This window comes from Brachyistius frenatus, unplaced genomic scaffold, assembly GCF_029030835.1.
Source record: "Brachyistius frenatus isolate BFR_SWC_R1_liver_20210118 unplaced genomic scaffold, ASM2903083v1 Contig_75, whole genome shotgun sequence".
Classification (NCBI taxonomy): Eukaryota; Metazoa; Chordata; class Actinopteri; family Embiotocidae; genus Brachyistius; species Brachyistius frenatus.
Window position 1 is genome coordinate 354,621 of NW_027210674.1, and position 15,380 is coordinate 370,000.

At 42.2% G+C, this 15,380-nt stretch overlaps 1 protein-coding gene across 3 annotated transcripts in view; it reads right to left on the reverse strand.

Annotated features, from left to right (window-relative positions):
• klhdc8b (kelch domain containing 8B) overlaps nt 1-15,380 on the reverse strand; it is a 171,459-nt gene that overhangs the window by 119,318 nt on the left and 36,761 nt on the right. For all 3 annotated transcript variants that reach the window (XM_069708371.1, XM_069708372.1, XM_069708370.1), the window contains one exon: nt 12,445-13,683. In XM_069708371.1, coding sequence (XP_069564472.1) covers nt 12,445-12,835 — 391 coding nt within the window. In that variant the 5' untranslated portion in view covers nt 12,836-13,683. The remainder of the gene's footprint in view (nt 1-12,444; nt 13,684-15,380) is intronic.

The window sequence follows — 15,380 nt, forward strand, 5'->3', positions numbered from 1 at the left end:
CTTAATCTGAGAGAGTCGACACAAAACAGACCAAATTAAACCAGTAATGTTCAATAACAAATAATAAACATAATATAATAATCTTTGACGTTCCTGCAGTACATAAAGGAGAGTTTTGGCTTCACAGGTTATTCATGAACAAACTCTGCTGTACAAGGATTTCATATTTATTTAAGAAATGAATAGAGAAGTGAATGGTGAGTTGTTGTTGTACAGACAGCCTCGTATCAGCCTCCAGAGATTAATACACCGTCACTTCTTCCATGATACCGCTGAGATGAATCTCTCTTTAAATTCAGAAGTCTAACTCGGTAGTTGTGTTTCTGGGGACACGTTCGATATTAATAACTTCTCATAAAAACTGGCAGTCTGTTTGACGGAGACTCCGCCCACCCTGCCGGGACCACCAAGCATCGAGCAGTGTTTTGTTGACTTTAAAGGGACATTTCTGTTGCTGCTGTAACAACAATATTTGTTCATATTTCAAATATTCTAAGAAGAACCAATAAGAGCAGAGATAAAGAATCAGACCTATCCTTGAGTAAAAAGTAATAATACCACACTGAAAATACTTAAAACCTTACTTTAGTAAAAGCATGTAAGTACTAAAAGTATGACAAGTAAAAGTACATACTGTGCGGTAAACGGCTCCCTGTCAGTTGTATTATATTATGTATTTTTTTTATATATACATGATGTATTTTGGTTCATATTACTGCTGCATTAATGTGTATCTTGCATTTTATTTATATAGACAGCAAATATACACAGTTCAAATCAACTCTTTCTGCTTTGTTACATGAGACCATCCAATTCACTCTCAGCAGAGTGAAAGAAACTCTTTTCTTGGAGTTGATTTTTAACACTTTTCAGGAGTTGAACTTGAACTCTTTGGGAGTTAAAACTCCCATGACGAGTAAATTTACGTTTATTGTTTGACATTCATGGAGTTAAAATGTCATCACACTATAAAGGTTTTATGTAAGACTGACAACAACATAACATCATATTCATCACAAACTTATATTTCATAATGGTATGCAGTGTGATTAGATTCAGTGAGCAACAATTAATGCTGCACGAAACCTTTGTGGAACAAGTTGGAGACGAAGCGATGTTTTAGTGCCGCTGTGATCGGTTTATATGTTACGTTCCTCCCTTGTACACTTCTGGTTTTGAATGAACACCAGAATATTACCCAGCAAAGAGGAACACTGAACACAAGCTGGAGTCTAACTTAGGAAATAAACTCCCAAAATCAAACTTTGTTGAACTCCAGGATATTTCACTCCAGAAATTTGCTGTGTAGATGTCAAACTAGTTATTTTCAATGGGCACCATAGTTCATATTAAATGCACAAAGATAAAGGAAATGATCAGCGGAACATGTCTGAGGAAAAAAAAACCTGATTCTACTACAGATTTTTCAGAGTTTCAAGATAAACCTGCACAATCACAGGAGCAACTGTTTGACTCAGAAACCACTGATGAGGAATCGTTCTGTCCTCCATCACTGCTTCACTGAGTTAACACACAAACTGAGTTAACACACAAACTGAATCTGGATCATGAAGGCAGAAGAAAGCTCTTAAAACCACGGACAGACCTCTCATCCCGAGGAGGAGGAGGAGGAGGAGGAGGAGGAGTTTCTTCATGTAAATGGAGGATGTTCACTTTGATGCTGCTTCCATATGTACGATTAACAAGACTAAAACAACATGTAAAATCACACAAGAACCCAGAGGTCCCTCCTTTCATATTTCTAACTCGGCCATGTGACCAAAGTGACCCGTCACTCATCGTTGCCACATCACAGAGACCAGAGCAGCTCCCTACTTTGGAGCTGACTGCTGCATAATGCATCATAACGCTCCAGAAACCAGGTCACCACAGGTTGTTCAGGAGCAGCAGTGAAACGTGGAAGCTGCTGTCGGAGGTTCTGCACACAGAAAGCAGAAACATACAGATGTAATTCAAGTCGAAGAATCGGTTGTTACATGCTGCATTAATAAGGCTGATATGAAAACCCTCAAAAGGACAGAGTGAAGTCTTTGTGTTTCGAACTGACTTCACGCTCTCCTCCGGCACTCTGAAGCCACGACAGCGAGCCTTTATCTTCCTCCCCGTAGAAACACACTTCATATCCGTCAGCACAACGCTTATTTCCAGTCGGGCGGTGTGCAGGCCGGGCGACAGACCGGTGACGGGGCGCAGGGCAGCGGCCATTAATCACAGACCGAGGCAAAAAGGAAATTATCTCCATCAGTGCAGGAGGAATGTGACACGTTGGAGTCGCACTGCAGCAGCAATTAAAAAGTAGCTTCACTAAAGGTATAAAACAGGCTGAAAGCTCGTGATGCAGTGATGAAGAGAAGAAAACCAACTCATAAAAAAAAAAAAAAAAAAGTAAAGCCATGAAATTCTGATGTACAGCTGAATTTACAAATAACAACAAAGTGACAAGAAGAGAAGGATTGTGGGTAACGGAGGGAGAAGAATCCACAGACACATTCGCTCTCTGTGAATGCATGCTGCTAACTTAGAAACACACACACACACACACACACACACACACACACACACACACACACACACACACACACACACACACACACACACACACACACACACACACACTTACAGCTAATCTGCTCGCTCCCTCTGATTAGTCTAAAAACAAACACGGCAGTTACACACTTGTTGCCAAGCAACACCGATGCTCGCTTGATCAGTCGACTCCGCAACGCAGAAACAAGTCAAGAGAGAAATGGAAAAAATAAACAGCTAGGAGTCAACTTGTGGGGGAGAGGAGAGGAGAGGAGAGGAGAGGAGAGGAGAGGAGAGGAGAGGAGAGGAGAGGAGAGGAGAGGAGAGGAGAGGAGAGGAGAGGAGAGGAGAGGAGAGGAGAGGAGAGGTCAAATGATATTAGTGATTTCAACGCCCTCTACAGGACCAAAACAAACACATATAAAAACACACAAAGTCCATATTTAAAAAATCCATCATTAACTGATGATCTGTCAGAAAGTGGACTTCAAATCCATAAAGCTGCAGGCTCATTCATTTTCAGCCATCGCACCAATAACAGCACTCTTCTTCTGAGAGAGCACAATCACTCAGAGATCTGAGTGATTCAAGGGAAAGTGTTAAGATCAACTCAGTACGCTGAAAGACTGAGAGATGGTTTTCTTCCATCTTTTATTGGGACACTGGTAACATTCAATGAGTTTCCATCTGCCTCTTTTCATATTATTTTTATTTTGTTAATAACTTCTTCTACAATAACCCTCAATTATTTTATAAACAAAGTAAACATCACACATCCCTCTATTGGCATCCATCAGTGATGTCATCATCCATCAGTGATGTCATCGTTGGTTTGTGAACGTTATGAATCCTCCAGTTCAGATTCTGTTCGTCACCATCTTGTTAGTTCAAAGCGGTTTGGAGCAGGAAGTGACCATATTTGGACGAGCTGGGGGAGGAGCCAGAGGTGGAACTGACCAATCTGATTGGAAACCTGAGGATACTACGTCCCGCCCACCGACAGCTGTAACCTGACTGCACCACAGGCCTGTCAATCAAACAGACACGCCCCCAAAAACAGGTATTTTTGAATCTTCTTTTCTAATGAATGAGGGATTATTTTCAGATGGACCTCCAGAAAACTAATAAGAAGGAGTGACTTTAGCTAACAACACCGAGATAACTGATGGACACATTTGATTCACTTTGGATTTGATGAGAGAAGTTGAATGGGAGTCTATGGAGCCGGAGGCTTTTTGGAGCCGACCTCTAGTGGCACTCGCTGGTATTGCAGCTGAAGACACTTCTGGATCAGAACCATTTTACAGACCTGAAGCTACGAACACTTTTATAAACAGTCTATAGTGGAGACATATAAGATGTCAGATATGTGTCAATATCAAAACTTTTATTACGGAACATAATGCAGAAAAAAAATCATAAATAAACAGATGAATATCAAACAAAGAGAAAAGATGCTTTGTGACCAAATTACAAACAAACACACAAAAACTATCACCTCCATCATCCTAAAGAATTGACTAATTTTTTTAAATTTGTACTCCCTAAACTCCAGCACCAGTCGTTAAGCTCCATCAGTGAACAGGTCTTTGTTGTCAGCCATGTTGAACAAATCATAAGGACACTAAACTCTGAAAAGTCGAGCAAGCAAGAAGAAAAGTCAGAGGATCACCGGGTCGGAGGTTGTGATCAGCACACACAGTAGAAACTTAACACGACAAGAGCATCAAAGAGTTTCCTTTGGTTTCATTTGAGAAAATATTACCCATGAATATATGATGTAATATTCCTGTACAATAAAATCAAGTCATAACCAGCATGCCGTTGCACCATGCGTTGAGTTAAGTCGTGCATTCATCAGTAACATCATCTTCTCTCTGACGTGCAGCTTCAACTTCCTGCTCCGTGTGACGACCCGCACGGCCTCAGGTCGAAGTTTAAACTAAGCACCGAGGTTTAAAGGTCACCGTGATGCACACCCTCCCTCATCATCTTCCTCATCCTCATCCTCACACCACATCTCATTTAGACTGTGTGTCCCTGAAGGGCACCGACAGCAGAGTCGGAGGATCCAGCTGCAGGCGTGTGATGAGATAACAGTTTCTAAAAGTTTGCTTCCAAACTGTAAACGTTTTCCTGTGATGGTGACATTTCAACACGTATTACAGGGAACAGTTCAGCACATAGAAACACACTGTATGAGATAGATCATGTCAGATCCAAGTACGAATCCAATTAAAGCAGCCGTTTCTCTCTTATTTCTACCAGCAGCTGAACTATCAGCCAGCAGGCAGACGGAGACGCAGAGTTCAGACGGTCGGTCATCCGTCACACGGATGTTCAGATGGAGAAATATTCAACGGGGACAAAATGAAAAACAGACGACGTTTCAGGGACAAACAAAACAAAGTGAATATAAAAATCCAGAACTATGACGAGGCTTATCTTTCTCTTGGGTTCACTGTTCACCTGAGTTCTGCAGTATCAAACCTGCAACCCCGGTTTGAAAAGATGTCCAGTTCATTGCAGTAATAAGACTCTCTGATTGACTCATCTTTCAGATTGCTGTTGTTACTATTCTAGCAAAGTGACTGCACATTTTATTTTTCTAAATTTTTTAAAAAGCACAGACTTTTATTGTTATTGTTTCAGCAAACTGATTAATTTTCTCTACTTTTGGGAAAATGTACTGATGAAGCAGAGTCATGATAAATGTCACAAAAAGGGGTTTGTTGAAGTGAAAGTTTAACAACATAAATGACTGAGTTCAGCATCTTCACGTTATTTCAGTAAAAGTCTCATTTTGTGACCACTTTGGGGCATGAAGTTGTTTTTTCCTCTAAAAAGGGGGATGACAGAAAAAGTTGGAGAACCGCTGTACTCAAGAAAAACAGCAAGAATGCTGCGTCCTGCAGAAATAAACAATTACACGACATCATGTTTAAGATTAAAATGTGCAACAGCAGCTATAATCTCTCATAGATGAGCAGTGTGCCTGCAGTGTGGTATTTATTAACTCCAATAAATCCCTCCACTTTATAATAACAGGAGACTCAGGCTGAAAGGAACAAATGAAACGAGGCGCGCGTCTCTATTTTCTTGTTCACAATCCGACAGCTGAAAGTAAAATCTCATCTTCTCTGCTGAACTCCCCAAACATGCAGTTAACGTTAAGCTCTTCTCTAATGGGAGTTTTCCTTTAATGAGTGTGACATCTTCCACTCAGAGAAGCGTCGTGACTGCAGGGCTCGACAGCAGAACTGGTGTGCTGCGCTGCTTTCTGAACGCAGCACAGACTGAACAGGCGAAGAGCTTCAGCAGGAACTCTGCACTCTGCTAAATATCAATTTTGGATTTTTATCATTTAACATGAAATATTACAAAGGTGATTCAGTTACAAAGTTCTTCTTCTGCGAACATTTTTTGAGTCAAAAAAACATCAAATAGAGTCAAAACTCTTCTATAATCTAATCTGTTATGGATAATGTATTTAAAATATTGAACCTTCCAGCTCCCTGTTGTAGCACATTTATAAGTTATAATAAGACCAAAGTATATATGAAACAATATGTCTTTGAGTTCAGATGAAAGTAAACAGAAGCAGCCTCTTTATTTTTAGCCGACCTCTGGTTTTCATGATGAAAATGACAACCGTGCTAACAGGTTTTAGCTGCTCGAGGTGATTAAAAACTCACTCTGTACTAAACAAGAACCCTGTAGAAAGTCTTGATAGCTGCAAACAGGATGTTGCGCTTAAAGACTGAGGTCAAGCTGTTCATCAGCTGGTAGGTAGGTAGGTAGGTAGGTATATACTTTATTAATCCCCGAGGGGAAATTTTTTCGCCACAACAGCATACATACAGGAGCAATAATAGAAACAATAGAATAAAATAATAATAGAATAGAATAATATAATAGAAAAGCAATAAAATAAAAAATATAAATATAAAATATAAAATGCACAGTACATACAGTATATATACAGTACATTAAATATCTATATATATTATATACAACAAACCAATAAACACAGTCAACATATATATATATATATATATATATATACATACGGTACAGTATATATCTATATATATAATATACATATAATATACATATAATATACATATAATATACAAGCAAGAAACCAAGAAACACAGTCAGCAGTGTTATTGTACTGTGATGGATTTTGCCAGAGGTGAGTTATTGTAAAGTCTTATGGCAGTGGGCAGGAATGATCTCCTGTATCTGGAATGATCTCCTGTATCAGGAATGATCTCCTGTATCAGGAATGATCTCCTGTATCAGGAATGATCTCCTGTATCTGGAATGATCTCCTGTATCAGGAATGATCTCCTGTATCTGGAATGATCTCCTGTATCAGGAATGATCTCCTGTATCTGGAATGATCTCCTGTATCAGGAATGATCTCCTGTATCAGGAATGATCTCCTGTATCTGGAATGATCTCCTGTATCAGGAATGATCTCCTGTATCTGGAATGATCTCCTGTATCTGGAATGATCTCCTGTATCAGGAATGATCTCCTGTATCTGGAATGATCTCCTGTATCAGGAATGATCTCCTGTATCAGGAATGATCTCCTGTATCTGGAATGATCTCCTGTATCTGGAATGATCTCCTGTATCAGGAATGATCTCCTGTATCAGGAATGATCTCCTGTATCTGGAATGATCTCCTGTATCTGGAATGATCTCCTGTATCTGTCCTTGTGACAGCAGAGCTGGAGGAATCTTTTAGAGAAAGTGCTCCGCTGTCCCTGCAGCAGGTGGTTGAGAGGGTGGACAGGATTATCCAAGATGGACAATAGTTTGATCAGCGTCCTCCTCTCCACCACCTTTTCCAGACTATCTAGTTTGTAGCCGATGATGGAGCCGGCCTTCTTAACCAGCTTGTTGAGTTTGTTGGTGTCACCGGCTCCAATGGTGCATGAAGATGTGGAAATACAGGAGCATCGTTCTTGTATGAAAGTCCAGTATGATGATACATACAGCAGACTGTAGAAAGGTGGACATACGTTTTGCTTTGATTTTGAAGGTGCGCTTCACTCGTGTTGAGGGTGAAATTGCTTTGAGACCGAAGACCAACGTAAACCGGTAAATGTAATGCAGTCTTGTGTGAAAGGTTTGCTGAGTTTGCAGGAAACTATCAACGTTCAGATCCAAAATGAGACGAAAACACTAAAGTTAAACAAAACTGAGAAGTATACAAGAGTCGAGCAGAAGGTTCAGAGACTGTTCCTGTTGCGCGGGAACGGTCAGTAGCAACATGACGTGCACAGAGAAGCGATACCCTTCGTCAGTAGTTATTCCAAATTCTTTCTTTGATGATGATCAAGCGATGAAAATCGGAGCATGAAGGCTGCAGCTTCTCTACGCTCCATGATGCTGATCACCGTTCACGCGCAACAGGAACAGTCTTGGAACTTTTGGATCGACCATCGTAATCCAGGACCAGTGGAAGTGTTACATATAGTCGACTGACCTGTATCCCAACGTGAAACACGAACCGGCATTGGAAGGAGTTCAATATCAGAGTTACTTTTGCGGACAGTAAACGGGTTTAGTGGACAAATACAGAGTTTAGTCCTTTAATTACACCTCCTCTGATGTATTTTAGGTTTTATAAAAGTTACTCCACCCTTCAAACTCTCTGTATGACTGCCAGTCTTATAAATCTATATACAGATGTATCGCTGCATTATAATTTCTCCTCAATCATGCATCATCTGAGAGTCGGTACACATTTAATAACACATCCAGAAAACACCAGAAGGATGAAACTGATCTGCACTCAGCAGATCGTCTGTGTTGGTCTTCATATCTATATATGAAAAACAGTAAAAGGAATAAAAATGCACATCACAGAAATATCCTCTCACTCTGTTTCTGTCTCCTTTCAAGGTCATATTGATTCCTGTGTTTATCAGGTCGGCACTCAGCAGTAAACACAGGAAATAAACTCTTCTGCTCTCTGGCCTCCATCACTGTAAACATTCAAATCTCTCTGGACTCTGGATACAGATATGAGCTACATCTTCTCTTCTCTTGTGTCCTTGCCGTCATACGTGACCTCAGACAGGTTGCACACGGCTAAGGAAGGTTTATTCAGCGCAGCAGACGTGTGCGTTGACGCCCACCTACGATCCATTGACCATTTACATAACCAGGACCAGAATCTGGGCACGGCTCCAGCGCTTTATTTACTGCAGCTGATCCCGAGTGAAGCGGCGGCTCAACAACTTCTTTAATCACCAGTGAACGGCTCCCACTCGGGAGACTCTTATCTGAAGGCTTCTTCTTCTAATTAGTGAACTTCACCATTTCAGACGACTCCGTTTGTCGCTGCTGTTGTTGTTGTTTCAAAGTCGTACAAATGTGTCGGAGCAGCAGCCCGCTTGTCTTCATCAGTTCTTAATGAGCCTGCAGGAAGTTTTCTGCACTCGCTGATGAGGTGAAACACTCAAACAGCACGAAGCTCAGAGCTTCACAGAGGAGAGCTCTCAAAGGACCGCAGATGAGGACGCTGTCACACAAAGACTGGGTCAGTACGGGCTCTAGAGGACTACAGGACACACAGCAACACAGCAGCTTCCACTGAGCTTCGTTATGCAAAGCACTGTCTGAGTCTCTACCTCAAATCGTACCATCAGTGAATAAAATGATGTAAAATGTCGACAGGAAACGAACGTGCACAAAGTTGACTTTTCCCCAGATTGCATCTAAGACGGGTCCAGAAGCAGCTTTTTATTTTCCATGAAGAATATCGTTGTCATATTGAAGAGCAGTTGGATTTATAGTTCAGTATTAGACCGTTTTTTATTTCTCACGTCGCAGAAATACATATTAGGATCGTTGGACAAACAGAGGTTTGATTTATGCTGCAGAACCTGTTAATGCAGCAGAATCAAGGACACGTCCTCACAAGCCTGCAGACCCTCATAATAATAACAATGATGATGATAATATCACTACTTTTGTTTATGTGAAGTAACAGTAGGGCGCTGATGAATATACTAATAATCATTATGCAACAAGTCCTGGCTCCTAAATGGTAGAATGAGCTCCAACGACATCAGGAAGCAGAAACTCTGAACATCTTCCACCACAAACTAAAAACACACCTCCTCCTCCTCCTCCTCTTCCTCCTTTACCTTGAACAGTAGAACTTTAGTATCTTAAAATAGAACTTACTGATAGAACTTTGTAGTTTGGCTTTCTGGAAGAAATTATATTTTCTTGATTCCTGTTGTTCTGGTTTTGAACCCTCATGGTTGAAATGAACTTATTGTAAGTCGCTTTGGACAAAAGAGTCAGATAAATGAAATGTAATGTAATGTAATGTAACATGTAGCTCCGCCCCCAGAGATCTGATTGGTCAACTGAATATTTGGAACAAATCATCATGACATCACATCCTGCTGATCACGAGAAATATCACTCCACCTCCTCAATGGGAATAATTAGAATAGAGTTTCATATAATATTAATATAATGTAGTTTCTACTTCTTATAGGTTTATTAAATGTGTGTGTGTGTGTCTGTCTGTCTGTCTGTCTGTCTGTCTGTCTGTCTGTGTGTGTGTGTGTGTGTGTGTGTGTGTGTGTGTGTGTGTGTGTGTGTGTGTGTGTGTGTGTGTGTGTGTGTGTGTGTGTGTGTGTGTGTGTGTGTGTGTGTGTGTGTGTGTCTCATTTCAGTGAGTGTAACATGTATTCTGTTCCCTCCTCAGTATCTGGATGTTTTTATATAAATTCATGTTGTTCCAGTTAAACTCTTCATGGTGTCATTTGGGGTTGAAGGATGTAGAAGTACACATTACCAGGTGTGTGAGAATGGCTCTGCTGGCTTTAGCTAACTCTGGTCGTCATGGTTACTGATGATCAAAAGCAACAGCTAACGTTCATGATGACGGTGTGGGTGTCATTTGATCAGACGTGATTGACAGATGATCGGCATCATGAGACGGATTTAAAAATGTCAAACCAGAGAAGAGCAGAGAAGGACAGTGTTCACACAGAACCACCATGTTATTCTGATTTTATTCTAATAAATAAAATAATACACCTGAACAGAACAGAATTCAACTCGGATTTGATTCCCAATTATCCAACAAGTAGCTCCGCCCCCAGAGATCTGATTGGTCAACTGAACATCTGGAACAAATCATCATGACATCACACCCTGTTCATCACTAGAAATATCACTCCACCTCCTCAATGGGAATATAGAATTAGAATAGAGTTTCATATAATATGTAATATAATGTAGTTTCTACTTGTTATAGTTCTATTAAATGACCCATTTGGTGAAGTCGGGTCTCTTTTGGTCCTTTTTGGTCGCTAGCTGATCAGTTTAGTGTTTCTATGTTCTGTATTTATTCAGTTGGAGACTAGAAATCCTCTCTGTTGCTAGGTGGTTGCTAAGGGTCAGACTACTTCCTGGAGTAGTAAACATTACATACATAAGGGTCTACTGAGGGGACGGGTTGTTTTCCAGTTCTTAGTCATACTAACAAAAAGTTTTATGTTTTGAGACTGCACAATATGAATACTAATAATGACAAATTTGCTCAAGCTATTAACTAACTGTTACATTTATCAACGAATACTACAATGATGAACTTTTCTCTGTGACTGAATAAGAATAATCTTTTGAACACAAATTAAATCTACGGCATTTTTCAACCACGAATCAAAACTAAACAATAATGTGAGAGACGGAACGAATGATCCAATGAACCTAGTTTACCTCCAAAGTATCTGTGGAGTCACTCTGGAGCTTCGACTCCAGATCAGTAAGATGCAGTTTCCCCGAAAACCTTCTTGTCCTGAAAGAACTGAAATACGAGTGTACTCTTAGAACTGCGGTTATGTCCAGTAACTACGATCTAATGAGTTTCTGTGCACCCGTTTCATTTCAGCTCAGTGTCATGCATTTTTCTGTCACTGAAAGTTTGTCTGTTTCTCTGCTGCTGCGTTTGTGTTTCAGGAGGGGGCGGAGCCTCACAGACAGCAGAAGGTCAACAGCTGAACGTTTCAACTTCACTCGTTACGTGACTGTAAAAGAAAAAAAAAGCCCAGTAAAAGCCTGAAGTTAAGCTATCAATGGCCAAACCTCGACCTCAAGCTGCTGCAAACCAGACCGGAATATCAACATTGTTAAAAAGCCTTTTTATCAGGATCTTTTTTAGGACACAACAGCGAAACAAAGAGATTTTCACATCCTTGTTGGTGCAACTAACTACACAGCAACTCTTCGGCATCACATTATTATTTAAACAGGTTAGTTTAAAGCAGCAGTTTGGAGAAAAGTCTCCACTTCCTCTGATTCTCCTTTGCTGTCAATGCAGTATGAGTTTCCCCCAGAAAGGGGCGTGGTCATGAGAGCCCGCCCTGGATGACGCAATACCAGTCTGATCTAAAGGGGAAACACTGAGACCAATAAATGTGTATTTCAGCTGCTTCATCTGTTGCACTGATTAATGATGAGTAAAACAGAAGCTTTCAACATTATGGATCTCCTCGAAATCGACTGAAACTCAAACTGAATACATATTTTCATCGAGACCGAGACCAAGAACTACATCAAAATCAGAAACATAAACAAACCTGCAAACATCACAACGTCTGACACGTGTTTGAGCCTCGTGTACACACACAGACACACACACACACACACACACACAGACACACACACACACACAGACACACACACACACACCACACACACACACACACACCACACACAGACACACACACCACACACACACAGACACACACACACACACACACACACACACTCAGATCCGTCCACAGACCACAGCTTGGTCCTGATGTCTCTCTGAGGTCACAGCTGCAGCTCCATCAGAGACACCTTCTTACCTTTCTCCACCGCCGTGACTCCCATGGACGGCTGTCCCAAGCCGGCCCTCGTCTCCCACTTGCCCTCGTCGGGGTGGTACACGTCCACGGAGGCCAGCGGGGTCTGCTGCCGGTTCATGCCCCCCAGCACCATCACCTGGCCCCCCAGCGCCGCGGCCGAGGCCCCCGCCCGCGCAGCGGGCAGCGGCGGCAGCTGGCTCCACGTCTGGCTCTCCACGTCCAGGACCTCGGCGCTGTCCAGGGGCATGCCGGTCTCGCTGCAGCCCCCCAGCACGTAGAGGAGGCCCTCGTGGTGGACGGGGGTGCAGTAGACACGGCGCTGCGACATGGGGGGCAGCTGCTCCCAGTACAGGGACTTGACAGGACTCACCGCCATCTCCTGCACGGGCATGTCTCCGGGACCGAGAGGAGGGGACGCAGCATCACACACCGCGCCGTGGGGGGGGGGGGGGGGACGCAGAGGTGGAGGTCAACTGAGCGTGAGCTGGTTTCTGTCTGTTTGAGTGAACTCCTGCATCCAGAGGGAGGAGGAGGAGGGAGGAGGGATGGAGTCAGTGAAGAGAGAAAAGAAAAGGACACCAGAGCCCGTCACCCCTCGGCCAGATGTCACAACTGCTTCTCTCCTCCGATGTTTTGTTCATCCACCTGTTAGTGTTTTGGAGCCCTCCAGCCCTCCTCCCTCCAGCCCTCCTCCCTCCTCCCTCCTCCCTCCTCCCCGCCTCGCTGCTTCCTGCCAGGGAACTCTCTTTCTGAGGTTCTGATTAAAGTATATTCCTGGAAAAGAGGGTGACGACAGACTGGATATTTAATCCTGCAGAAACCTCAAAGTCAAAAGGGGAGAATTAGAAAAAAGAGAAAAGAGATGGCGCCGGATCAGAGAGCAGGAGGGGGAACGTCAGAGAGCGCTGACCTTCACTAGTTCGCTGATAATCCAAGAGAAGGCCTTCGGGGCACCGAGTCCTACACCTTCAAACAAAAGGCAACTCTTCAGAGCTCCTCGTCGCCTCGGCGGCAGCGCGGCGCTTCTGTCTGCTCCCAACAGCTAAAGTAAAATCCTTTAATAAATGAGCCAAAGTCAACTCTACAGGAGTGTAATGGCTGCAGGACTTCCTTCACTTTTAAGGAATATTTTCTCCCTTTAATTAAACAGAAAGTCCAGATCCCAGCGCGCCGTTCAGGGAGTCGCTGTCAGACTCGATGTCTTCTGAGGAGGCGGCTGTTTTCTTAACGAGGCCCAAACTGCAAGGAAAGGAAACACAGGGTTAAATGTGGAATTAAAACAAATAAAATACTAAAATAAAAGCTGGAATGACATCATGTTCATATGCTCAACAACTGGGTGTCATTATTTTCACTGGTGATCAGTTGGCTTCAGGTACCGCTGCGACCATAAAGACTGAATATGTATCAGACATCACAACACTGAGCGGTGGTTTATTAGATATCTGAGACGGGATCTTAAACATAGCTTTCATCACCGGGTCAGGAGAGTTCATCTCACGGGATATTCCACCGGGAACGTTAATTGGCGACAGCAGCATTTTATGAATGATGTCATGCTGCTGTAAACATTGACTTTGTTTTACGTGTGTGTGTGTGTGTGTGTGTGTGTGTGTGTGTGTGTGTGTGTGTGTGTGTGTGTGTGTGTGTGTGTGTGTGTGTGTGTGTGTGTGTGTGTGTGTGTGTGTGTGTGTGTTTTTTTCCCAGAATCCTTTGTGTTGGCACCCCACTGCTCCTCAAAACATTGACAGCTTTAGATTAACAAGAAGTGATTCAGCCACAATATGCAGTTATGAGCCACATTAGATTAAAACAATATGAAATCTTAATTCAGCAAAGCAGCATCAAGAAACTAAAACAAACATATCAGCAAAAGCACAGATGGAGTTTTACAGTTTAACACCTGAATGAGAGGAATGTCTTCACGTCTTCATGCTGCCTGACTGATATTCATTGAATCAAACGCATTAATGGCCACACCAAGATGAACTGGATGAAGTCCAAATTTAAAAGCAGATGATTAAGGACAAAAAAAATAAATAACAATTTAAATTATGTGGCAAAAGCTGTTTCAAATCTCGTTCTGTGGAGAATTTCACAGAACACATTATTACTAAAACGGGATTATATCAGCGAGAGAGTCTCACATCAAACATCATTCTGAGTTCAATTTACACTTTTGCAATTTCCTTCATTCAGCTAAAAACAATCTGCTACCGTGGCAGGTTGATTCATAAATTAAAGACTGAAATATTTGCTGGAGAAAATAAAGACCTTTGAGGCATCATTGAAAATTCTAAATCCCTTTTCATTCAGCCAATCTGTCACTGATTGTGAGCATCTTTCAGTTCCTGCTGTGACACTCAGACCGGATTCTGATTCAGTCTCCATCAGTCCCTCCAGGAGTTTTCATGATGTTTTGATTTCACTGCAAATTTGTTTCTGACAGTAACATTTTTGAAATGTTGTCCGTTACCATCTTTACTAGTTCGGAGCGGTTTGGAGCAGGAAGTGACCATATTTGGACGAGCTGGGGGAGGAGCCAGATGTGGATCTGACCGATCTGATTGGAAACCTGACGATACTACGTCCCGCCCACCGATAGCTGTAACCTGACTGCACCACAGGCCTGTCAATCAAACAGACACGCCCCCTGCACCACAGGCCTGTCAATCAAATAGACACGCCCCCTGCACCACAGGCCTCAGAGGGACCAACAACAACCAGCAGCTGTACAATCTTTGCATTCATGTAGAAACAATGAAGCTCATGATGATAAAATATTCACAATATTGGTAAAAGACTCAGGGCCTGATGTACTAAGATCTCAAATAAAGGTACTACATTGCGTGTTCCTTCCAAAAGTTTGCACATTTATTTTGCAGGTGATTTACTGAGTGATTGCGTCACTGATATCAGGTGCAAATCTCTATTTA